The sequence below is a fragment of the Mya arenaria genome, chromosome 2 (genome assembly GCF_026914265.1).
Source record: "Mya arenaria isolate MELC-2E11 chromosome 2, ASM2691426v1".
Taxonomy (NCBI): domain Eukaryota; kingdom Metazoa; phylum Mollusca; class Bivalvia; order Myida; family Myidae; genus Mya; species Mya arenaria.
The window spans coordinates 105,781-132,623 of NC_069123.1; the positions used below are offsets into that span (position 1 = coordinate 105,781).

The following is a 26,843-nucleotide window of genomic DNA, read 5'->3' on the forward strand; positions in this document are numbered from 1 at the left end:
CATCATGATTCCATGATTAAATCCCTCATATGTTGAAATCAAAACTCGGAGGTTGAATAATAAAAAAAAAATGAAAAAATGGGTAGCTTTGTTTGGCAAATTGATTTATATGTTATTGGCGTCAAAAGTACAAAATATTTATACTTCAAAAAATTCAATTCTTTAAAAAGGTGGAAAAAAAACCTAAATTTAAAGGTATCTGCAAGAATCAGTATACATGTATATCAAACTCCCACATCATCCTTTATTTTGCAATATCAGAAACCATGCTTAACAAATTAAACATGTTTCTAACTTCCCCATCAGCCTTCATTTTACCATGCTTTACAATTTGAACCTGTTTCTACTTCCAGATGCCTGCCATACCTTGGTGTGTGCCCTCATGTTACTGAACACAGACCTTCATGGCCAGGTAAACTTGGGGAATAAACATGTGAATAATAAATATGTAAATATGTTTAAATATGTTTAGCGATATTTAGGTCAATATGCCTGTATGAAGTAAAATAGTTCTATTGAACTTTTATGGGTTTTTTTTCATAGCTTATTGCTCAAACTTCAATGCTGGACATATTTAGTTAAGATATTTGATTGAGACTTGGTACACAATTGTTAACCATGCAATATCACTTTAGCTAAATCAGTTATTGTCATAGCTTAGGTGTTGGAGTCATAAAAAGCTTATGTTATACCTCAAAAATCGTTGAAAGTATTCACATGAAACTTTGTATGTATGAAGGCTATATGCACATGTTTAGCAAGAACAATAAATCTGGCTGTTTGTGAAGTTATGCCCCTTGATGATATGAAAAAGTTGTGCAAAAACTTTAAACCTTACCTACAACTAAATACCCATTCAAAATATTCACATGAAACTTTGTACACCTCTTACTAGTGACTGTATAATGCTCATGTGTTACAAAGCCCACAACTCTGGTTTCAATACTTGTCAAAAGTTATGCACCCTGATGTATTACATGGAAGAATGTAAACATCTATGGCAAGGCTAAAATTAATGGCTATATTAATGTTGTGTAATGCCTTTCATTTTACTGAAAGAAAAAAAGAGACCATGGTTGGCTTTCACTTACCAATGGTCCTGTGAGAAACACAGACCATGGTAGGCATCTGCTCACGAATTTTGTCTGTATTTATTTAAGTGATACTCATATTTAAAATCAATACATATACATGTATAACAAACATAAATTTTGAGTGATAAACCTTGAACTACTTACTAAATTATGCATTTATCTAAAATGTTAATAACTGATAACAAGATTGTAACGTTGTTTTTAATACCTGAAAACTGAAAATGACTAGAGGGTCCTAAAAGATTTACAATGATCAACTATCGTCTTATAAGAATCATTATTTTCGATATTTATTCATCCCTTTTGGTAAATCAAATTCTAAACAATTGTATTAATTGTGGTTCTGCTTATTTGGGAGTAAGAGTGTGTCTTTAAGTGTTTTCATTGGTGACAATTTTCATGATAATTAAGATAATAGATCGTTAAGTATTTTCAAGAAACATTTTCTCATATCTGGTAAGTTCAAACTTGTTTGAATGTTAGGCTTTCCTACTCTACTCTAAAATATATTTTATCGGAATGATCGTTAAACTAACCAAACTCGTGTCTTTCCAATTAAGCTGATGAATGTGACAGATCCTTACATTGTCATCCCAACTGTCCATTAAGGTCCCCATAGGCGAGATCATGTAACGTTTCTGTCTGGCACTGACCATACTATTGATCAGAATAAAATGGTCAGGTTTCCGAGGCGGTTAATCCATTCCTGGGAGGTCATATCGGTTGACTTCTTTGTTGATGAATCACGTTCAGTGCTTTGCAAGGATTTGCCTCTGAATAATGATGATATTAAAGTATCAAATGTGACCCCTGTGCATTGAACCATATAACGCATTAATCTTCAAGGCTATTAAATGAATGGCGTCATTCTACATAATTATAGAACATTTCTGGCCACTTTGTCACATAACTCTTCAAGGTGACACTCTTATTCAAAATCAAGACATACACATGTATAACAAACATCAATTTTGACTGATAAACCTTTAAAAACTTACTAAATAATGCATTAATTTAAAATATTAATTACTGATAACAAGATTGTAACTGTGTATTTAAGAGCAGAAAGCGCAAAAATATTAAATGATTGGTGAATGCTAAAAGATTTATTGTAGTCTACTATAGTCTGATGAGGTAGAAATATCGTGTTTTATGGTCATTTTTTTTTTTCAAATTAAACCCGGAGACCTTTATAAGAACCATTTTTTTCGACATTTTTTCATCCTTTTTTGAATATTAAAACAATATTATTAATTATGGTTAACTCTGTCCCACAATAATTTAAGCATTATTTACAATGTGAAACTTATTTTGATTCTAATGTTTAAAAAGACAATAATAATAGACCCTTAAAAAGGGGATGAAAATGAAATTGAGGAATTAAATATCTTCACACCGAACATGCATTTCCGGTGAATTGGCCATACAGGAAAATTCCATGAGGCATGTCCCCCAATGGCTGATTATCAGATGAGTCTTGCGCAGAAGGACCACTAAGTTCTGTCTTTTACTGCATAGTTTTTGGAAATTAAAATTGGACATTTCAATAGAACACGATCATATATATTTTTCTACCAATTTTTTTTTATCTCACAATGAAAATAACTAACCTTAAAAAATGTGATTTCAGAGGAACGAACTATTTAACATAAATATTGAACTAGAATTAGTACGTGTTCTGTTGTCATTGAACAATATTGCACTCACTACTTGGTGTAACTTACCAAAAAGGGTTTTTCTGCATCAATTTTTACGCAGTAGTGTAAATTGAGGTACTTTAGAAAAATGATCAATTGAGTTGCCAGTCTTGATTGAAAAACATTACCTGAGGGATTGTGTGTTATTATTATTTATCATGAATGGTCCATTGTTGGTTTTATAAACGTGTTATGTTAATAGCATACATATGTATTAATCAGACGACAAATAAGAAGTTAGGACAAGATGGTATAGTAACATTAAGGCAGACAGCCACTAGGAATACTTTCTCATGACCTTTCAAATTGGACACCATAACTGATTTCTGCTCCGGAAACAAACAGGCGCGGGACTCTTAGCTTCAAGCTGCCTTCGCTATTGATATGTAATTTATTTTTGTATACTTACATTCGCCTAGTCCTTTTATAGATGCTTGCATGCCCTACTGGGTTCATACATTATTGCGTGCCCGACTGAGTTCATACATCATTGCATGCCCTACTGGGTTCGTACAGCATAAATGCAAGAAAAAATGCGATCAGTCTTGAAATACATTTTTGTTCTTTTGTTTTCAGGCTGTTGGTCGGAAAATGGCTTGCAGTGAGTTTATCGAGAACTTGGCTGATCTGAATGACGGGGCTAACTTTCCGAAGGAGGTTCTCAAGTCACTGTATAACGCAATCAAAGCTCAACCTATTGAATGGGCCCCGTGAGTAAATGTTATATGGTTAGAATTCTAGCATTAGGAGGTTCATTCAAAATAGCCGTGCCGTTAAATCCAATTCCAACACACTCTAATGATTAGTATAAATTGAAATTAAGCCCATGTGATGTGAGAGTGATTTTGTTTTGCTGGGCAGAAATCCGTATTTTTATTGGTTAAGCTGTTTATTTGAAAGCATCCCCACATATTGTTCATTATATACCTATCAATGTCAGATTGAAAATTAAGTTCATGTGACGTTTGACTGGTTTAGTTTGGACTGAAATATGTATTGTCATTCAAAAGCATTTCCTTGCAATGTCCAATATGCACATATCAATGTTCCACCTCACCCCACCCCCACCCCCCACTGGACATTAGAAACCAGACTTAATATAAACCTTATCTTATCGTTAGATGATTGCCGTGAAGCAGCATGGGTATTCTATGGGAAGGGATCTTTCTTTCCTATGTAAGACCGCTCCTAGTGGTGTAAACCTTGGCAAGATTTTGAATGTCTTAAGACTTTGCAAATGCTGCCAGACAGAACAATGTTATTTCTGTAGATTGCTGGGTTCTTTTCTTGTAATTTGTTTATGGCCAATTTCATGAGCTTTAAAGCTGCACTCTCACAGATTGACCATTTTTATAACTTTTTGTCTTGGGAAGAGCAAATGTTTGCATATATATCTGCAAACCAATGATATAAGATTGCTGACAAAAACATCAGATGGTAGATTTTCATATTTCCGTTCAAAAGTAATGTTTTATGGCTTAAACCATTACTAACAGTTTAAGAAAAATGCATAAAACATCAATTTTTGAACTTAAGGGTAAAAATCTGCAATCTAATTTTTGTCAGTAGTCTTTTATAACTGGTTTTCATGGATTTTCGCAAAAAATGGCTTATTCTGGGACAAAATATACAAAAGTTGTCAAAACGTTCAATCTGTGAGAGTGCAGCTTTAAAGTTCATGAAATGATTATTTCTCAAAAATTTATGTAAACCAAACGCTTGCTAAATTTAGATGATCTGCTGTGTCGGAATGGAAGATTTGATGAAAGAATTATAAGGAGGCTTACTGTTAGAAGCAAATTATAGATTTTAAATCCATACCATATCTTAATTACCATGCAACGGTATGGATGTATTATAGATAAGACTTTTCAACTAACAAAATTACATTTTAGAGATGAGGAATTCCAGGATACAGACCAGACAGGTGGAGGAAGTGACTCTAAAAGCCTCACCCAATCCGGCCCCACCCCAAGCCTGCCTCACCTACCTCCTGTTGTAGGGAGAAACCCATTTCTAGATGTAAGTATAAAGGGTTTATTTCAAATGCATAAGACAATAAGCCCATGCGTATACAAGCAGTAAAACATAATTATGTGATATTTCATAGTCAATGTTCATACAAATATCCATTCAGACTTTGTCTGCCATTTTCCATCCAAGACAACCTCTGACATATATCAGTGTGTGTATACCACGTGCTACATCGGATGGCAACATTTTGCGTGAAATAAAGACTTAAATCAAAGATAACTTTTCTTTTCCTACACCATTTTTTATAAAACAAAGGGCAGTCTATTCCACTTCAAAGAGCCCCGCCTTCGTATTATTACCAAATTTTGATTAGGTGATTAGTTTCATCAAACACTTCGACAAACCTGTTTCCAAAATATTGTTTTGACAGTGCTTCGTCAGACAGCCGTATTGAGAAAAGATTTGTCAAAGTGTTTTAAGAAACTTAACTCTCAATAAAACTCTGGTAAAAGACCAAAAGCGGGGCTCCGTAAGCGGCGTAGACTGCGCTATGTTTCATTTAATATAGTGAAGAAATAGTGAAGTTATCTTTGTTTAAAGTCTTCTTTTGATGCAAAATATTGCCTTCCGACGTAGCATTTATGACGCAATTCATCACGTGGTATACACACACTGTAAATGGACAGTTTTAAGTTTATCTACACAGCTGCAAGAAGATGGCGCAGTGATTTCAATTTAGGATTTAAACTTAATTGCTTTATTTATGGGAATCTTTATGCAATACTACACTTCATTGGCAATCATTTTAAACTTAAATAATTATACACAAAACACGTAAAACACTACAGTTAATTAATAATTGTTTAAAATTTTACAAACTACTTCTACTGTTGTACGGGCATACATCCGAGGTTGGTTTTTGATGGAAAATGACCAATGTGTTCCGAATGAAAAATATCCAAAAAAAATATTTAAGTACAGATTTAACAATTTCAAGTTAATAATACAATATTTCAAATAAAGCATGAGGAAAGTATAACTATAGTAGGGATATTTACCTGTAATAATTATTACATTTTTTTCTTCAACCTATATGGAACATTTAGCTGTGATGGAAACCTAGTGAAAATCAAATTACATCACTATATCAATGGCCTGACTTCACAGCTGCATATATTCTGTTTGGAATGTTTTCATCACTAAAATTATAAAGGCTAGCCGCATCTTTCTGCATAATGCCAAGTAAATAGTCAAATGAGGAAATGGTTTTGTATCATATGATCAAAATGTCGAGCAATGATTGGACATCTCACAGAGAAGCACAAATGCCAAACTTTCAGATTTGTAATTACAAAAATTGTAACTAAGTATTTTGTAAAATAAATGTGTGATCCAATAAACAAGATTACATGCTAAAAACTATGCTACTCAAAACATGGGACTTTGTAGCTTCGACATTTGGAAGTGAGGCCATCGATATGTCATTTACAGTAGACCATGCTCTTGACAGCAGTGTATATGCCACAAATGTTATTTTGTAACCACAGTATGAACATTGTGCTCTTTTGTTTTCACACTAATTTCTCCACGACATTTCCTTAAAATAACAACTTAATAAATATTGTTACAGACCTGATATGCTATCCTTTAATAAGACACTTTCACAGAGACCCATATTTTTTCTGTGTAAATAAATGGTAATTATTCCACTCATGACCGTACATTGATAAATATGGGGGTAATTATGTCATTCGTTTTATTTCTATATGTCAGAGTAGAAAAATGAGGTAATTTGGTATAAAATGAGACTATGGGAAGAATGTTAATATCTTTCCAAGCTGACTTTCTCGTACCTAGACTAGCTTTATGTATATGGTTATATCACACATTTCCTTGCAAAGATTTTTTTTAGCTTGTCGTGTTTTTTTTTTAAGAAGATTTCAGTTGAGATATTGTGAAGAAAAACACCTTTAACCTTGGCTATGTAATAGTTAGATGACATGAAGTGAATTTTTAATGATTAAGAATGGGCAGAGTGAGCGTAGAATACTGACTTACAACCTTATTGGCTGACACATTGTCAAGGCAAAATCTAACGCTGGGAGTGTGGATGAGTGGCAGTAGTTTTTTAAACACGCGTGAAAGTTTAAATTCTTAATGATTAGGTTGCCTATCTGTAATTCCATTGGCTGAAAATGTAGGTTGTATTCTTAAACTCAATAACCACTTGATATATTCAAATAAAATTTGGTATATAGTTTGCAAGAGACTAAACAGTAAATACACATGTAATCCACATGTAATGCACAGGTAATCCAAGGCCCATTACTCTGGCTTTAATAATTGTTGAGTTACAACCTGAAAAAAAACATGCAAGTCTTTGCATTGGCTCCATGATTCTCTTTTTTATATTCATATTACTAGGAAGAAATACCCAGTGTAATTGCTACATTTGTCCAAACCTGTAATGCACCATTTTTGCATATCCAGTTCAAAACAGCAGGCTCATTTGCTACTGGTTTTTAATAATCAAAGTTTAATATAAATTATTTTTTAAATATTTTGAAAAAAAAATATTGTCAAGATGGTTTGAAGTATAATTAATTTGAAAAATATTATTAAGAAAAATAGAGAAAAGGAGAAATATCCATTGGGAACAAGTTTTGAACTCTTGTTCTTTGGTTCTGATATCCAAGACTTATAGTTAAGCAACCTATTTGCAGATTTAAGCCTATGAATGAAATTCATACTTGTGATAGAGTTTGTCAACATCTCACTGAAAAATGTCAACTTCTAAATGTTTATTTATGGATGGCATGAACATTTTTTCAAACAAAGTTGTAAATCATGTGACAGGTTTCACCACCAGGGCCTCAAAGTCACAAAAATGCTTAATGTCAAATCTCAATCTCACTTTGGTTTATAACAAATGTCAAAGGTTACTCAAAATTGTATATATTTAAATTTCATACTTTTGGAAAGTGCATTCTCTCACAGAATATGTAACAGTTGATTTAAAGCTTTGGTCAAGATTCCAAAGATCAAAAATACTACAGTACAAGATTCCAAAGATCAAAAATACTACAGTACATTTTCTACTCTAGAATTATTATCAATTCATTCTACGAGAAGTTGTTTTTAAAAAGAGCGAAAACAAACAAGCATACTATGTTTATCTGTGGTAAATGGATTGGAGATGGAGATCACGACTGAGATTTGACTTGAGCATATTTGGGATGTTGGGGCCAGGGACCAATGATTATGAACAGTAGTGATGTTCCGATGATCGATTATAATCAAAAAATCGATAGGGTTGGGCCTGAAATCGGCGACAATCAATAGTATTTAGTTATAATCGATTATCGGAAAAAAAAATGAAAAAAATATTAGTAAGTGTTCAGGTGTTATCATTAACAAAATGGCTGATGAAAGCCACAATGAGCAAGAAAATTAACTATTTTTTATACAACAACACTTAATAACTTCAATCATAGACATAAGGTATATGCATATAATGATTAAGGGTTTAATACTGTACATGAATAAAACTACAACTCAGGTACTATCTAGTATTTTAAAAACCGATTGTACTATCGATAATCGGTTACTTGAGTGGAACCGATCATCGATAGTAAAATTGCAACCGATTCCCAACACTAATGAACAGTATCAAGTCCAAGTCGAGACTCAGATTCAGAAAAGTACTTTCATTAGATTACAAAGAAGCATCTTTATGCTGTTCTTTTACAAAAAAACATAATGTAAATAAGTGTACAGTTTTGAAAAGAAATGGAATTCAGTATATTTCATCATAAAACTCAACTGGAAGGAAAGTTACAATGATGTGAAGATTTGCAGTTTAACCACTTGAATCTGAACTCAGACTTGAGAATGTTTGTAATGATGGTCACAGGTGCTTGGATAATAAAACATGATTGATATGCCAGTTTCAACTTGTTATTTGTTTGTTCATTCTAATAGCAAACAAAATGATGAACTGCCAAAACAGAGAATGTACCTTTTATAATGGCAAACACAGGGACAAGCCTCAAGTAGCCAAAAATTCAACCTAGATCTAAACCTAACCTAAAAAGGTCGAGATCGGGAAAAATACAAAATGTGAACAAAATAACAAATATAATGACAAATATGGCATACATTATGCTGTGAAAGATCTAGTTTTGTCAAGTTTCTGTTTATTTTCAAGAAATTCATTGCCTTTTAGTCATCATCATTATTTTTTTTTAAACTGTATTTATCAAATTGGGATTTATTTATTTTTGGTTGATGGGGGGGGGGGAATTGACATTCTTTCGCAAGGGGAAACAGCCTTTAGAAGGCAGTAAATTGCACACAAAAAAAATCACTTATATGAACAATGTTCTATTTCAGGTTCCAGATCCTGAGCACACTACAGAATACAAGAGGGGCTACATCATGAGAAAATGCTGTGTGGACCCGGATGGAAGAAAGAGTATATTTATCATGATTTTCACGAAATATCACAATTTAGTGTTTATCTGTTAAATCTTGTCCATATTCTTTTTGAGAAAGATTAATATTTTGTCAACTTTATCAGCATTCGTGCTAGCACGCTGAGCTGAGAGAAGGTCCCAGGAGTACCGAAGACAGGCAGCATATATAAATATTTTGTTACATCAACATTCTGGTCATATCTGCTTTCAAAACACCTCTGTACATTCATAACAACCCATGCAATAGCAATTTTTGCCCGAATCAGTTACTCTGTTATTGTTATTGTTTACTTTCGCGAAAGCAATTTTTTTATCATCTTAAAAGGAATTTAATTCAGATATCTGCAATTAACAGAAAAATCTTCTTTATAAAAAACATTGTGTGATATATCGATTTGAAATTCTACTTTTATACCAGATCGTCTAAATGAATATCGGTATTTATTGATATATTATTGCAGCCCTACTTTTTCCTGATCCACTCAATTCAATAGCTAAGTCGATTGTTGTTAATGAAAACAAACAACAACCATTGTTTATGATCAAACAGATTCATGCTTTTAGAACAATATGAGTCAATACAAATGTAATTAATTCCAAATTGATTGAGAATGATGATTGTGCAATCATTATTGCATAGTATTAGGAATGATAGAGTCAAGGAACTAGAGCTTTCAATAATTATTTCAGATTGCTGTATAGTCTTGTTTCGGGGTTTTTTCGTTTCAAGTTTGAATTTTGCTGTACATATTCATGGAAAATAGTAGAATGTACCTTGAAATGGATTTAAATACCGTTAAAAAGTATTTATTACAGTAGTCATTAAAAACTGGGGTCTCTGCCCTTTAACTTTGGTAAGGGCCTGAATCCCTCATACACAAAGTGAATGGTCTGTCATCATGTATTAAAATTGAGGAAATATGACATTTAATGATGCACTCTTACTCCCAAATAAGATTTAACACATTTAATACAATTGTTTTTATATACTAAATAGGATGAACAAATGTGGAAAACAATGGTCCTTATAAATAATACTGAGTTTAATTTGAAAGACAGGTGCAGAAAACATGGTATTTCTACCTTATGAGACGATAGTAGATCACAGTAAATCTTTTAGCACTCACCAATCATTTAATATTTTTGTGTTTTTTGCTATTAAATACACAGTTACAATCTTGTTAACAGTAATTAATATTTTGCTTAGTATAAATGCATTATTGAGCATGTAGTACAAGGTTTATCACTCAAAATTTATGTTTGTAATTCATGTGTATGTATCGATTTTGAATAAGAGTATCACTTTAAACTTTATCACCATTTCAGCTGCGGTGGGCAAAAGAGGCTGGAAGATGTTCTTTGTTGTGTTACGTGACATGATCCTCTACTTGTACAAGGACGAACAAGCCCTAAAGAAGTCGCCCACACTCGGATCTCACAACGCCATTCGCATCCATCATTGTTTAGCCTCCAAGGCATCTGACTATAGTAAAAAACAGCACGTGTTTCGTCTACAGACTGCGGACTGGGCCGAGTATTTATTTCAAACCTCAAACACAAAGGAGTGTCAAGAATGGATTGATACTTTGAATTTTGTGGCAGCAAGTTTGTCTGCCCCGCCCTTACCAGGGGCTTGTGGGTCACAGAAGAAGTTTCAGAGACCCCTGCTTCCAGCTTCTTATACTAGACTAAATATGGTAAGGCAATGTGTTAGTAAGCAATATAGTGTTTAGATACTGTAGTGTTGTTTTTTTTTATTATTGTTTTGGTGTTGTTGTTTTTTCAGAAAAAAAAATGATGCCAGATGTGCTTATGAAATTCAAGATTAGTACGCAAAACTCAGGTCACATAATTTTTGATGATGAAAACAAACACTTAATGAGTAAGTGCATATCTCTGGCTAGGCTTTTTGTGAAGTTACGCACCCTTGATCAGCTAAGAGAAAATATCAGGATCTGCATCTTCCACTATTTTTCTTTATCATTTGAGTCATTCAATAAACACAAAGTTAAGTTAATGTTACATGGCTCTAAATACATGTAGATATGGAAACTCAATCCCCCATGCATGTGTAAGTGCAGCAGACCTCAGAAATGTACCGTACATGCCCTAATAGACATTCCATGGGAATAACAAGATTTCAATGTTTATTTCAAACTAAAGGTCCCAATATTGGGCTTGAGTATGTAACAACAGAAAGACCATTATAACAATTAAAGACCAAAGTGCCTTGTCACATATTAACCAGGGGCCATATTCAAGGTAGTTCTTATACTTTATATGACATGCCTCTCTGATTTCATTTAGTCAATTGGCCTGTTTATTTTACTGTCCAATCAAAACACTCAGCCTTTATACATGCCTCAGTGATTCCATTTAGTCTATTGGCCGGCTATTTTTATTGTCCAATCAAAACACTTGGTTTCTAGGCTTGAAATTCATTTAAATCTAAGATGGTTATTGAATATGGCCCTAGAAAAATAGTAATCTTTACAATTATAGTTGTATGTAATCTACCAAATTCCACCATGGTAGAAGCTTATAGAGGACATATACGGTAATAAAAAGCATGTGAGGGTACTGACCGCAATGCCATAAGGTTCACTTATGAGCCGCTTAGCATACTTCACATTTATGAGAAAAAGAAATAAGTGGGGGCTGTCAACCTATTAGCAGAGTGATGTAACTTGTTAATGGCACATACAGGACAAATACTATGCCTATTCACTAGTTTTAATGGCTTGAATATAATTGTCAGTCTCAAGATTCAAAACCTCAAAGATTGCTACTGTATATGTCTGATAATGAGTAAAGCTTGCCTTGTGACGAAATATCTAAGATGATTTGTGTGATATTGCCATGAAAATTGCTTTACTATGAATATGATCCATGACAGAGCTATATCTTCAGGGACATCTAAAGTAATAGGTTTTTAAGTTCAGGATTATTCCTGACATCTGGAGTTAGAGCTGTTAACATCAGAGTTTTGTACAGTTGTAAAGAATGCTTTTTGCTTGGACATTTCAAGATCAGCTTGCATCATTAACGATAGCCAGATTGGCCATGGTAATGAAAAACTGACCCGAAAAACTGACTACAAAAAAATCCTTCAAGATAGCCCTACTGGTGATGAAATCATTGCACTTTTTGGTTAAAAAAATTGTTAGTTGAATGTTTACCTTGACACCGCTGACCGACTTCTGGATAATCTCTCATTGTTACGGATGTTTTCTGTAGCAGTGATCTCCCTTGTCAAGCAAAACTATACACTATACAGCTTGAAAATAATTATTTTGTTGGAAATAATATTTCAGACTGTCAATTCTTTTTTGACAAAATGTCTACTGAGATATTGAAGTTTGGATGTTCTTGGGGTTTTTTTCAAATAAACTTTATTTACGGTAGTTACTGCAAATATTGATTACACGTTAGTAAAATACTGTCACTTATGGCACAAGCAGCACATGTTGACAGGACCTTCATCATTTGACAGGACCCCTTCATCAACAATCCAACTGCCTTGACAGAACCCAATTATAAACGAATTTAGAAACAATTCCAAAAGCAGTCTAAACCCCTTAACCCTGCTTGGGCATGAATCTCAAATTCCCCTGGCTATTTGAAAGGATTGTCAATTGTCAGCAGTTAAAAAAACCTTTTTAGTTCCCAAGTCCCCATCCATATGGAAATTATACAATTATATCATCCTTTATCATTTTACAGCAAGGCCAGCTAGCTGGTTTACAAGAACGGCTAAATCTGGTAGAGTTAGATCTGCAGGAGCATCGACAGTTCCCACCGGAGAAGGGTTCCAAGGCCAGCGCAATTCATTACTTTGTGGAGAAGGAAACCTATCTCTCTTCTGAGGTATTAGTTTAAACGTTGTGATAACTCATACTAATTTTAAGTCACTCTCGCTGGCATGATGTTCTGCGATTGTGTGGTCTCGTGTTGTGGGGGAAGCCGGAGAAAACCCACTTGTCCTGCTTGGTGACCACTAACCAAACTTATGAGAAATTATACCTGGGGTGTAGGTTAGCCAGTCTGATAATGGATTGCACAACTTTGTTAAAAAAAAGGAAAACTACCCTATCTCACTTTTAAGTTAAATTTAGTTTAAACATATTTATTTCATTAGCTATAACAACATTATATTAAATCCTCTTTTTGGCACAATGTTACTCAAGCATGTGGTGTTGTATTGTGGGGGGAAACCATAGAACCTGGAGAAAAACCCACAAACCAAACTCACATTTGGATGATATGAAATTTTAAAATAGCACTCACTATCACACATATCACATTTCACATTTGTAACTTTTCTGTATTTGTAAAAAAACAATGAAAAGTAAAAGCTTGCCATGACAATTCTCATTGTGTCAGTAGTTGAGTTTGATCATCGGCATTAATGTAAGACAAAATGTTGGCTTAACTTCATCTCTTGTTTCCCTTATATCGAAACTTGGATAAGCTGTCCACAGGTAACCTTTAGACTTGTTTGCTAATTTAGATGATTTTATTGCTTGATATTAATTTTTCAGATAAATCTTGACCAATCAAAAACATGTTGGCCATCTTTAACAAAACCAAAGACTAAACAAGCTTTATACAAATGGCTGCACTTATTATTTGCTCAACTGTTTTGAAAGAACAAATGTTTATGTCTATTGTCATAGCCTTTGCGTTGCCATTGTTTAGCCTTGTCTTCACCTAAAAAAATGTTCAAAATATATTCAAATGAAACTTGATACACATATTGCTAGAGAAAAATACGCTCATGGTTAGCAAAGCCCATTACTCTGATTTTAACTATTGTCAACCAAAATAATCTGATGAAGGTTGCCTTTCACACTACATCGTAGCTCTTGTTAAAAATCAGTATTGTTTCATCTGTTTTATTTTCTTCTTTCCAGATTGCCAGATTAAAAACATATATTTACTTGCTACAATCCAAACTGGCCTCTCACACTGAACTGGAGCCATCCTTGGTAGAAACAACCATTGGGGAGGATGAAGAAGGAATTAAGGGAGTTAATTCAAATAGTCATGTGGGAGTGACTTCCCCTGCCCAGACAAAAGCACCTGTTCAGAGAAGCCTTTCAGATAGGTACAGTTATAAGGCTGCTATTTTTCAAGATGATAAAGTGGACTTGGTCTGAAAGTAGAATGGCATTTGTTTAAAGTATTAATTCTTTATTCATTTTACAAGAAAGCTTTGCTCTGTGAGCTAAACAGGGTTGCCATTTCTACAAGGGTAAAATGTTTAGCATCATGGAATAGGAAATGAGTTTGACAAAAATCCATAGGATTATTGTCACTTTATGTAAAAAAAAAAAAGGAATTTAATACAAACAAAAAGAAATTGGCGTAATCAGCACAGTGTCACGGATGAATTGTATCTTCCAGTCATAATGCCAGTCATATTTCCCGAAATCCACCAAATACATACAACTTCAGTATATGCATGTTCAATTATGTTAGGTTATCAGAATCTCAGATCATATATATGTCTCTTAATGAACTATCTCCTGCTGTGTTCAGGCCCTCAAAGTATGATCCACGCCACAGTTGGTATTTAATAAAGGTCTCGTATTTCTAAGAACAATGTATACAAGTGGATAACATGTTATAAATAATGGGACATATTATACTGTGAATGAAGTCAGTGATGTACAGTCACTGAAATTAATCTGAAAGAAAAAGCCCAAATTCTTAAAAAAGTGTATCAAAAAAGTTATGCGGGCTCGTGCTAATTTAAACCACTGGATGTATGACCATTATACTGATTTAAGTGGCTCATTTAATACCACCCCAAAACTCAGAATGGTTCGACTGTTGCCTCGATACTCTGACTACATTTTTCTCTTGTCTTCCAAATATAGGGTCCATTCTATCAATGATCGTAGGGAACATGGTAATCCTAGTTCCTTAAGAAACCCTACAATTTTTTTTAGATTTTCACTAACAAAACTGTATGTCTAACCATTCTATGAGTAATCGTGGATCATACATTTGTATTTTACACCATTGAATGCCTGAAAGTGGATCATATTTTACTCAGTTAATGACTGTCCTGACTGTTATGTAATGAATAATCTGAAACCTCTAGTCATCTCATGTGAACTGTTCAGTTGTGTGTGTTAAGACCTGAAATGTTATATATATAATCATGTGATTCCTGTTTAGACTTTGAATGAGAGGGAAATTCATAGAGGCTCCATCTAATCAATGATCATATGGTACAATTACTTTTTCAAATCAATATTTCTGTGTAGTAAAGTACTAGTTCAAAAGTAATCATTGTATTTGTCAGTTATTTGATTTTGCCAGCAAAATTTTTAATTCAATATGTATTACTGACATAATATTCAGCAGAGATCCTTAACGTAACAGTAATTAGTCATAAGCATGTTGAAAAGATGGCCCTGTACAATATACTCATATTCTGCTTTGTTTATTTTTACAAAAGATGTCCCTACCTGAATACCACAAAATATTCAGTCATTTCTCAATTTCAACTCATTAAACCACTAGTCAGCTTTAGTATGATTTAGAATATTGATGTTTTTACTCTTAGTAATAGTTTATGTTAAGTTAGTTTTGTCAATATTATAAAGAAAAGAAAATGTAGAGCAAGAAAATGTACTTTGGCAATTGCTCAAAATAAAGTCTACTCAATTATTTCATACATAATTAATGACCTTATTTAACCCTTTGCATGCTGGGTAAATTGTCGTCTGCTCAAAAATGTCGTCTGTTTTATTCTAAATTTCTTTCAATTTACTTAAAACTTTTGGGATATATTGACTGAGTGGCAAACAGCTTGGAACCTGACCAGGCGCCGAGTTACTCGGTGTCTGGTCTGGTTCCAAGCTGTTTGCAAAGCCTTTAAAATCGCCATCAGCAGCCTAAGGGTTAAATATCACACCTTAATCTGATAATCTACGAGAGTTTTACATTTTCGCTTTAATAGTTGTAATTTGTTTAAATGAGTTGAGGTTGAGAAATAACTTTTTGGTTTGATATTTGGGCCAGGGTTTTAGCGACTGATGAGCTTTCCTACTTTCCTGATTTTGAAATGTTTCTAGTAATGTACATGTAGACCCGCCTGACCTAACATGCAAATGTAATATGAATGAACCAGCCTGTTATATATAAGAGTGCCAAATAAACCAACTATTTAGAGAGCCAAATAAACCAGCTATTTAGAAAGCAAAATAACCAGCTATTAAAAGAGAGTCAGATAAACCAGCTATTAAGAGAGTCAAAGAAACCAGTTATTTAGAGAGCCAAATAAGCTAGTTATTTAGAGAGTCAAATAAACCAGCTATTTAAATAGCAAAATTAACCAGCAATTTAAAGAACAACCTACTTAGAGAGCAAAATGATTTAGCTATTTAGAGAGCCAAATGAATCCGCATTTAAGAAGAGCAAAAATAACCAGCTATTTAGAGAACCAGCTATTAAGAGAGCTTATAAACCACTAATTTAGAGCCAAAATGCATTTACAATGTTATTAGGTTTTCATTATTTTGGGTTTGAAGTGAATAAATTTAAGTACCCAACAAGAAGTAGAGTTAACACAGTGTTTTCATTGTTGATCTAGCGTATAGTGCTCATATCAATATTACCAAAGTGCTAACCATTGATGTTATTATTTATAATCTTGTTTGATATTCAAACAAAATAGTAATTGATATTCAAATGAAATAGTCAAGGAATTGTCATAGCCTTGTTCTTGCTGTTGTTGGGGTTGGTGTGCAAAAACAAAAGTTCTGGCCATAAATCAAAATTGTTCAAGATATTTTAATGAAACATGTTCCAAGAGATGATATGTGCAAGAGAAAGGCCTGTAGCTCTGGCTCTAACAATTGCATTGTCGGCAGCCTTGGTACTTTCTTCTGTTGCACTTCCTGGCACAGTTGACTGACAAAATCTTGTTTAAATGAATATGCATGAGGCAGGAGAAACAACCCTTTTTCCAATGAATTCTCATGTTACACTCAAATATTGTTCAATAACTGTACAGTGTCAGTAGCCTTTGTGGCCGTATGGTCCTGAAGACTGTCAAATATTACTGTACTGAGAAGGCGGACCCAGTTCAACTCCGGCAATCGCTAGAATATTTTTCAACCGTAAAGCATCTGGTACTCTGCGGAACCAGTGAAACTGCCTCATTAATTAATCATGACTACAAGATTTTCCTAGCCAAATCCGACGATGTAATAATTGTTGAGTTATGCCCCTTGTTCAACTGAAAGAAAACAGAAACAGACTAGAGCGTTGGCATATACTCAACGGTGCTCTTGTTTCATGTTTATAATGTCTTCATGCCATACACATTCATATGTTCTCAATATACATTCGTTTTATGCTTTCATATCTTGCTGTCTTTTGATATACAATGTTTATGCCTTGAGAATCATGGATAAGACGCACACGAGCTCAACAGTTTATTATCATTTTCAGTTACAGTTGAGGTTGTATATCCAAGAAAAATGGCCTCACATATCTTGACAATCATAATCCACTTTGATTATGTGTAAGATTAAGTTGCTTTTTATTGCTTCCTTAAAAAAAAATGCACTTCTCTAGTTATTCAAGAAATGATATACAATATTTTTCTAGTTATTTCTTTGTTAAAAGAAAGACTATTATTAACATGGATAATTAGGTATTCAAGACTTAAAGCTGCACTCTCACAGATTGACCATTTTCACAACTTTTTATATTTTTTGTCTCGGAAAGAGCAAATTTTTGCGTAAATATCTGCAAACCAATGATATAAGATTGCTGACAAAAAATCAGATTGTAGATTTTCATATTTCCATTCGAAAATTAATGTTTTATGGCTTAAACCATTAGAAACGGTTTAAGAAAAATGCATAAAATATCAATTTTTGAACTTATATATAAAAATCTGCAATCTAAGTTTTTGTCAGCTGTCTTATATAACTGGTTTCCATGGATTTTTGCAATAATTGGCTTGTTCCAAGTCAAAAAATAAAAAAAAGTTGTCAAATTGTTCAATCTGTGAGGGTGCAGCTGTAATGAATGTTTTTTCAAGGTAGAATATTTTCAAGTGACAACTGTTCATGATTATATTAATTGTAATTTTGTTAATCTTCATTGTTTTTCACCTATCATGTATTCGATGGCTTAGCTAAAGACTATTGTAATGCCATCTATTTTTCTATATTGGGTTTCAACCTATGTGCACTAAGCCAGTGAATTTAAACTGTTAATTAACCATATTTCTTGTTTGTTTTTTATGCTTTTATGTCTCCCTTGACCTTCTAGTCACAGTATGTAGTTTTTCACTATGTTAAAAATGCACCATTAATCAGAAAGGTATTAGAAGCACTATAAGCTGCAACAATATATTATGTTTGATTTTGAAACTATTTCATTAAGTATACTATGCTGTATGCTGGGTCTTATGTTGGTTTTGGATGATATTTGTAACTCATTTGAGACCTTTACCCTTTTGTCCGTATTTTGGTGCATATTGAGGCATCCATATATTAAAACATGCATATGATAAGTTCCATTAATTTGTATTTTTTACTGCACCCAAAACCCAAGTTATTAAGATGATACTCGAGCGCTTAAGCAAGTGTGTATAGTTTTAATCACGAGGGTTACAGGCGGGTGACATAACTCTTGTACCATGCTTTCATCGACGACAACGTTCGACAAATAGTGTGCTATATAAGTAAAAAGCTTTGTTATTTATCGCATGGTAGTTATAGAACAGATATGGCCTTTCTGCTTGTTACTGTTCAGATAACAGAGTTGATGTGTCAACGAAAACAAGAAAACCCTCTCAAACAGGGTACAACGGCCAGTATTCAATATTGTTCTCATCCTTATGCCCTTAGACATGCCTCAGTGATTTCATTCAGCCTACCGGTCAGCTAAATATACAGGCTAATCAAAACACTTAGTTTCTAATCTTAATTTTAAGTTAGATCTAAGCTGCTTAATGAAAATGACCAGAGGACTGATATAGCCTAAGATATACATGCATTATACATGTACATGTAGCTGTTTGAAAATGACATGTGATTTTCTTTGGGATATTATACAATTCATTATTTTAAACAGATAAAGATACTTGCTTAATTGCAAGTCCATACATACATGCAAACAATATAATTAAATAATAATGCATTGTGAAATTTGTGTTCTCATACATATACTTATATTAATTACGGCTGTATTAAGCTTTTAGAAATATTTTTTATTATTAATATTTTTTAGCTTGTGAGATGGGCATAATACTATTGGTAAATATATCTGTACAAATGTATGAACTTGAATATAATGCTGTATGAAGAATGTTAGCTTCTGATATCATTTTTCAGATGAAATCCAACAAATGATGTGCCATATTTTATAAGAATTATGAATAAGAATTTCCATAAAAGAATCCTATGAATTATGTCAAGGATCTGACTGAAACTGGTCATTGACTATGCAAGTTACCGATGCCGATAAGCTCAAATGGTATAGCGTCTGACTCACATCGCTCAGGGAGTGTGTGAGTTAACCAGGCCAGTAAGCTCAGTTGGAAGAGCATCTGACTTGCAAGCAGGGTAGCCGGTTTGATCCTCGGACTGGCTGCATTCCTATTTGAGCCTTTGAGGATTATATTATAACACTCAGTTAATTTTTTAAAAAATCATGTGCTAATTTTAAACATTTTTGCTACCATATATACCTGTACAATACCAAAGACTTTTGTTGTTCATGAAAAATAACTTTAGTTTTTTCATGATCATTTGTTTTTTTACAGTGAGTAAACACTTGTCTCATGCACATACTATTATTGAACATATCAGATTTTATCTAAATGCTTGACAGTATCTAACACAAGTGTTCTCCATAAGAACCGGGTGCTGGCCAAAATGGACGGTTCCAATGGCATTTGGGCTGTTTCAAATTTTGAAAAATAAGTAAATATTAAGTAGATTAAGTAGGAGCTGGTTGGTTCCTTGACTATTTGAGATGGTTCATACGAAACTTATTGAGAACCCTGCTAACATTCAGTATTAAAAAGATTTTTGCAAATTGGTGTTTAGTATGGAATGTATTTTATTTACCTTATAATCAGCATATCAGCTATTAAGCCTAAATTATAGTCAGAAATTTAAACATTTAAACATTGTAAATGAAAATAGACTTTAATACTTATTGCACCTGCTGCTTGAGTGTTTTACAGTATTTCCAAAAGCTCAACACACATTTTATGTATGATTTTAATCATGAGAGTTTTCGGTAGAAACTGATTTGTACCACATTGGCAAGCTTACTGTGCAATAAAGTAGCATGTCTATATTGAAATTACATTGTAAATAAATATGCATGCTAGTTATTGCACAGTAATTGACTTCAGCCTTCTCATTGGTTACTCACGGTTCTGATTAGAGAATCAATGCATAATATTTATTGAAAAAGAAACCAGTATCCAATACATAAAAATAAACATTATGAGATGGTTGATCATTTTATAGATGGTTAAACATTAATTTGAAGATAATATAACCAGGGAAATAGATCCAATTCGTTATTTCATTCTTATATCATACTTTTTTTTATACATTTAATGTTGTACCAATTTTTTTTTTCCATTTTGGTTTATTCTCAGATTTGTACAGGGTATTAATTTAGTTATTGCTACAAGGTGACATTAACATGATCTGAATATAAGATGTAAATACTCTAGCACTACTCCACTGCTTTACTGGTTTAGATATATTGCTGGTCGTCAATATATGGAAACATTTTAATATCTGAAGTAAAGAAATATTCTTATGGTTTTACTTACTGCTCCTCTGCTTTTCCAAGGAAAAAAAATGTCTTGAATATTAAGATTAGAAGTCTTGCCTCATGGCATTGGTGGTGTCATTGGCCACGCTGGTTTTATCTCGTCTGTACTTGAAAGAACAGAAGCCAGGGTATTGTGATAGCATTGGTGTCATCGGCCTCATCATTGTAATATGACTTTTTCTAATGAAACTTGGTACACATGATTCCATTGACAATTCGGGCATGTATACCAACGTCCAAAACTCTGGCTTTTAGGTTTTTTTAAGTTATACCCCTTTTTAGGCTGAAAAAAACAACAGTGTTGGCACTCACTCCTTGGCGTTTTTTTAAATTTAATTTCTAGAAGTGTGGAAGCAGATTATGCAAATGACATGCATACTTGAAATAAAAGAAACTCCTTTATTATATATTTTGAACTGTTTGTATATGATTTGCTTACTTTTATAATTAGGTCAAGAAGCGTAGAGAATTATCCAACCAGCACTGCCCTTAGTACACTTGTTTGACCAATCAGAATGTTTGTTTCATCTGGGTAAGACACGTCTGAAACCATTGCTGTGATTGGTCCCCCTGTAAATGTGTTTAATGGCTGATGAAGTTTGTTTAACTTTGAATGATTATGGTCATTTTTTGTTGTGTTATATTCATGTGTTTTACATTTCGTTCATACTTTTTTGTTGCATTGTGACATTAGTTCATTTAGAAATGCTGATACCATTTGTGAATATATACAACCATCTTTGAAATAAAATTTTAACATGATTTGTGTCTTGTATTTGATAAACCAAAAGTATAAAAATATGCAAAGCATGGTCCCCTTTCATGCATGTTCTTATATTTCATATTATGTATAAAAAAACATCAGTAAGGCAGCAATTAATAAAAAAGTTGCTTTGGTGTTTCCATACTTAAATGTTAAGTTGTGGATGGGTAAGTTGTTTATTTCGTTGTGATTTTTTTCTGCGTAACCACTTGATTCTATCATAGTACTAATCACTGAAGAAGTAAAGCCTGCCGTCATATTTTTTAGTAAGTCGGGAAACACCATTTTTTTTATATAAATTTTTGTCTTTAGTAAAGTGACATTGTTTTCATGAGGAAATTCTAACAGTGCATGTTTCAAGTGTTTTAAGTGTTTGAATGTAAATTTTGTATATACACTTGTTATTTTAATTATCAAACAATATGTTAATTTAAGCATGCTTTGGAAACTTGACCCTCGTGTTCATAATGTCCTGTCATGTATCTGTGCATGATGTTTCATTGATAATTAACTTATTCTCAAACACACATACATGATGATTATAGAACAGTCAATGCTAGGTGTGGTACATCAATTCTGTACTGTAATGTTGCTAACTACCCTATGGCATTGACACCGAAGCTGTCACCTTTGCAAATAAAATAAATTCACTTTATATTTCAAGTTTAAGATTTATTTTATTTTCAAAGGTGGCAGCTTGGTTTTCTTGAACATTTTTTGTGTAAAATTTTAATGTAGTGAAATTTCATAAAAAAAAATTTTTAAACACATTGAAGATGGCTTTTTGAAGATATAATCAGGTTATGTTAAAGCATGCTTTATTGAAGTTTATATGTGCTGTGTATGATTTAATGTTATTTGTTATATAAACATGTAAATATCTGATTTATTTACTTAACCAACATCATTGTCAACTAAATATACAAGAAATAAAGTATAACAAAATGACTTTGACACCCTAGCTACTGACTTCCATTAAAGCTGCACTCCCACAGATTGACAACTTTTTTCTTGAAACGAATTTTTGCGTAAATTTCTCAAAACCAGTGATATGTTGCTGGTGACAAAAGATCAGACCACGGTTTTTCACATTTACGTTAAAAAATTAATGACATATTGCTAAAAGCGTTACTAATGCTTAAAGAAAAAGGTATAAAACTTTAGTTTTTTATCATAAATATAAAAACCTGGGATCTGATATTTTGTGAGCAGTCTTATATCACTGGTTGCCATGCATTTTCACAAGTATTGGCTCGTTCCAAGAAAAAATATAAAAAAAAGTTGTCAAAATGTTCAATCTGTGAGAGTGCAGCTGGTCAAGGCATTGTCAATCACTACCAAATGGAATTTATTCTTGTTGGTTACATTCTGCATGTTTTGAGTACCCCCTGTGTTGAATGGGCTCCCAAACCCTTCCCTCTGAGATAGATATCTTAACAAAACAAAAATGGTTAATTCATCATTGAAATCTTATAGAAATTATTTGTTTATACATCTGTTCATTAGCTGTGAAATAATTTAGATATATCTTTTTAAGGGCTTTTCCCCTGAAATTGCATGAGTTACATTAAGATAATAGTTCATTGGTTTTAAAACATAACCAAAATTATTTCCATTTAATTGTAAATGTCAGATTCAAAACTTAACCATATAAAGCAAGATTTTTTTTTATCTTCAGGGGAGGACCCCTTGGGAGCCCGGAAAACCTGGGTTCAAATCTGGAGAACCCAACTGAAAACTCTGGTTCAAATTTGGAGAACTCAACTGAAAACCTTGGGTCTGGTCTAACGTCAAAACCTGCATCATGTCTTGGGTCAAGCACAGAAACAAGCCCGGGCTCGAGCCCAAAGTTCAATCATTTTGGTGAACTTCTTCATAAGCAGTCGGAAAACACTTACCTGTGATGGTGATACTTATAGTACAAAAGTGTTGTGGATATTGTATGTAGATTTTGACCTTGAAATGAACTACAGCAACAGATTGTTCAACAGTTGACATGACAACCAGCCATCCTGCTATGAATAATCAAAACCTGATTTGAATATTCATAACCTGATATGAATATTCGTAACCTGATTTAAATATTCATAACCATTTAACCAACAAAAAAACATTTTGAAAAACAAATCAGCATGGACATACAGTCAATGTACCCCTTATAAATTTAAGGTGTACAATAATGTGAACTTTGGACGCTTGGTGACCCCATATTAAGCCCGAAAATAAAATTACGAATTTGTCCTTGGAATATTGCAATAAATGCCAATTTTTGGTCAGAATCCAGTTCAAATAGTTGAACAAAAAAAACAAACTGCAACAACTTTATTTATGATGTTGATTCAGTCATTATTATAATTATATATTAATAATCATAAAGATATACCATTTCATCTGGTATGAATATTAAATGGGGTCACAAGGCATCAACGTTTAACATTTATTATTATTATTATGGCTTGATAAATTAGAAAACAAAAAGCTTTAACAAACTTGTTTATAACAGAGAGCAGACATACCTTTAACAAACTTGTTTATAACACAGAGCAGACATACCTTTAACAAACTTGTTTATAACACAGAGCAGACATACCTTTAACAAACTTGTTTATAACACAGAGCAGACATACCTTTAACAAACTTGTTTATTACCGAGAGCAGACATACCTTTAACAAACTTGTTTATTACCGAGGGCAGACATACCTTAAACAAACATGTTTATTAGCGAGGGCAGACATACCTTAAACAAACTTGTTTATTACCGAGGGCAGACATACCTTTAACAAACATGTTTATTACCAAGGGCAGTCTTACCTTAAACAAACTTATTTATGACCGAAGGCAGTCATACTTTAAACATGTTTATTACCAAGGGCAGTCATACATTATAAAAACTTGTTTGTTAGCAGGGCAGACATACTTTAAACAAGCTTGTTTAATATGAAGGGCAGACACATCTAAAATAAACTTGTTTATTGAGGGCGGACATACCTTTAACAAACTTGTTTATTACTGAGGGCAGACATACCTTAAACAAAATTGTTTATAAACGAGGGCAGACATGACTTAAACAAACTTGCTTATTCATGTTGGCAGACATACCTTAAAAAAACTTGTATATTATGGAGGGCAGACATACCTTAAACAAACTTGCTTTTAGATGTGAGCAGACATACCTTAAACAAACTTGTTTATTACTGAGGGCAGTAATACCTTAAAAAACTTGTTTATAACTGAGGGCAGTAATACCTTAAAAAAACTTGTTTATAACTGAGGGCAGTAATACCTTGAACAAACTTGTTTATAACTGAGGGCAGACATACCTTAAACAAACTTGTTTATAACTGAGGGCAGTAATACCTTTAACAAACTTGTTTATTACCGAGGGCAGACATACCTTAAACAAACTTGTTCTTTTTCCGATGGTAAACATTGACCTCGTTTAGAATCATCGTCATTACTGTAAAAAAGTACACATATTTCCATAAGTTTGTAATTTAACAAAATAATGTGGATCAAAATCTTGCTTTATCAGGCATATGCAAATATTTCTCCTGATCAGGCAAGCACGACTTACATAACGCGCTGGGGTTAGTGACCTTAGTATGATTTTAACATCTGACTAGCGGAGTTTATCGAATGTGGTGCTTATTTTAAGAGTAGGTGCAACAAGGTTATGTCCTTAGTTAGTTTTCTGCCTCCTCATTGGACAAAAAAAGATGTAGATCACTTAACAACAAAGAGTTCATCCTGAATGTACTTTAAAAAGAAAATATTGTGAAACCAGACTTCATATGTCAAGTTTATTGAAGGACATCTAGGGCAATTGAAAACTATTAAATTAGTTACCGTTTTAGTTTCGGTTATACACGCACTAAGCAAAAATAGGCAAGTGGGTGGAGCAGATAGGGGGGGGGGGGCTAAATGGGCAAGGGGGGGGGGGCAAAAATGGGTAAAGGGGGGAACTAAATAGGTAAGGGGGGAACTAAATAGGTAAGGGGGGAACTAAATGGGTAAGGGGGGAACTAAATAGGTAAGGGGGGAACTAAATGGGTAAGGGGGGAACTAAATGGGTAAGGGGGGAACTAAATAGGTAAGGGGGGAACTAAATGGGTAAGGGGGGAACTAAATAGGTAAGGGGGGAGCTAAATGGGTAAGGGGGGAGCAAAGATGGGCAAGGGGGGAATTAATAGTGCTATGCTTGTTATTTTTAAAGATATGTGGAATATGTGTGTGTATTTCATACAAGGTTGTTTTTGGTTTCATCTACAAGAGCATATTTCACGGGGAATAATTACCTTAATGGTGTTTCCCATTCCCGCTCAAACCCTAGATACTTTTAAGAGGACAATAATTTCAAGAAATGCCTGATGGAAGAATCAATGATTTTCAACTCCTTAAACTTTTAAACCTGCATTTGGTTAGTTAGATATTGCAAAATCAAATTACAATTTTTGATTGGTTATTAGCTATTGAGAGAACATTGAATAAGGCCGTTTGAAGTCTTAAAAATCGTAGTCAGGACATTAATGTTTATTTTTATTGTTGTATATAATTTATGTGGAAATATGTTATAAAAATTGGCCCTAATTGCTGAAAAAAATGTAATATTTATGCACCAGTCAATTGTAACACCCCCCCCTCCCCTGGTCCGGGGATAGCCGGTGAAATGGGCCGTGTTTTTACCTTTCAGGTGGCCCCGCAGTGCCGGGTGAATGCGGTGGTTTTGTCTTCACGCAAAATATTGCCAGGAATGGGCCTTACCTAGGGTCCCTGGGGTGCGGGGGCATTTGGCGGGAATTTTACCATCAGTTTGTTCCCGCAGGGCAGGGATTTTACCCGGGGTTGGCTGGACCGAAAGTCGAAGTCCCCACTAGTCGCACTTGGGGGGCCATGGTTACAATTGACTGGTGCATCATGTTAATGTTTAAAATAATGTTTAGAGAGATCTATCTGCTACTAAATAGTGTTCATATAATTAATTGTGCCATGTGTAATTAAAAAAAATAC

General features: G+C 33.5%; 1 protein-coding gene across 16 annotated transcripts in view; it reads left to right on the forward strand.

The window, feature by feature from the left end:
* The window catches only part of LOC128225212 (uncharacterized), a 63,398-nt gene extending 37,792 nt beyond the window's left edge, over window positions 1-25,606 (forward strand). For 12 of the 16 annotated variants that reach the window (XM_052935292.1, XM_052935286.1, XM_052935294.1 and 9 more), the window contains 8 exons: window positions 354-412; window positions 3,368-3,501; window positions 4,687-4,813; window positions 9,158-9,239; window positions 10,567-10,937; window positions 12,964-13,107; window positions 14,154-14,347; window positions 23,514-25,606. In XM_052935292.1, the coding sequence (XP_052791252.1) occupies window positions 354-412; window positions 3,368-3,501; window positions 4,687-4,813; window positions 9,158-9,239; window positions 10,567-10,937; window positions 12,964-13,107; window positions 14,154-14,347; window positions 23,514-23,739 (1,337 nt within the window). In that variant the 3' untranslated portion in view covers window positions 23,740-25,606. Of the gene's footprint in view, window positions 1-353; window positions 413-3,367; window positions 3,502-4,686; window positions 4,814-9,157; window positions 9,240-10,566; window positions 10,938-12,963; window positions 13,108-14,153; window positions 14,348-19,607; window positions 22,547-23,513 lie in introns of those variants that run through there. The other 4 variants (XR_008259622.1, XM_052935299.1, XM_052935300.1 and 1 more) reach the window with 4 other exon arrangements.
* The last annotated feature ends 1,237 nt before the right edge of the window (window positions 25,607-26,843 follow it).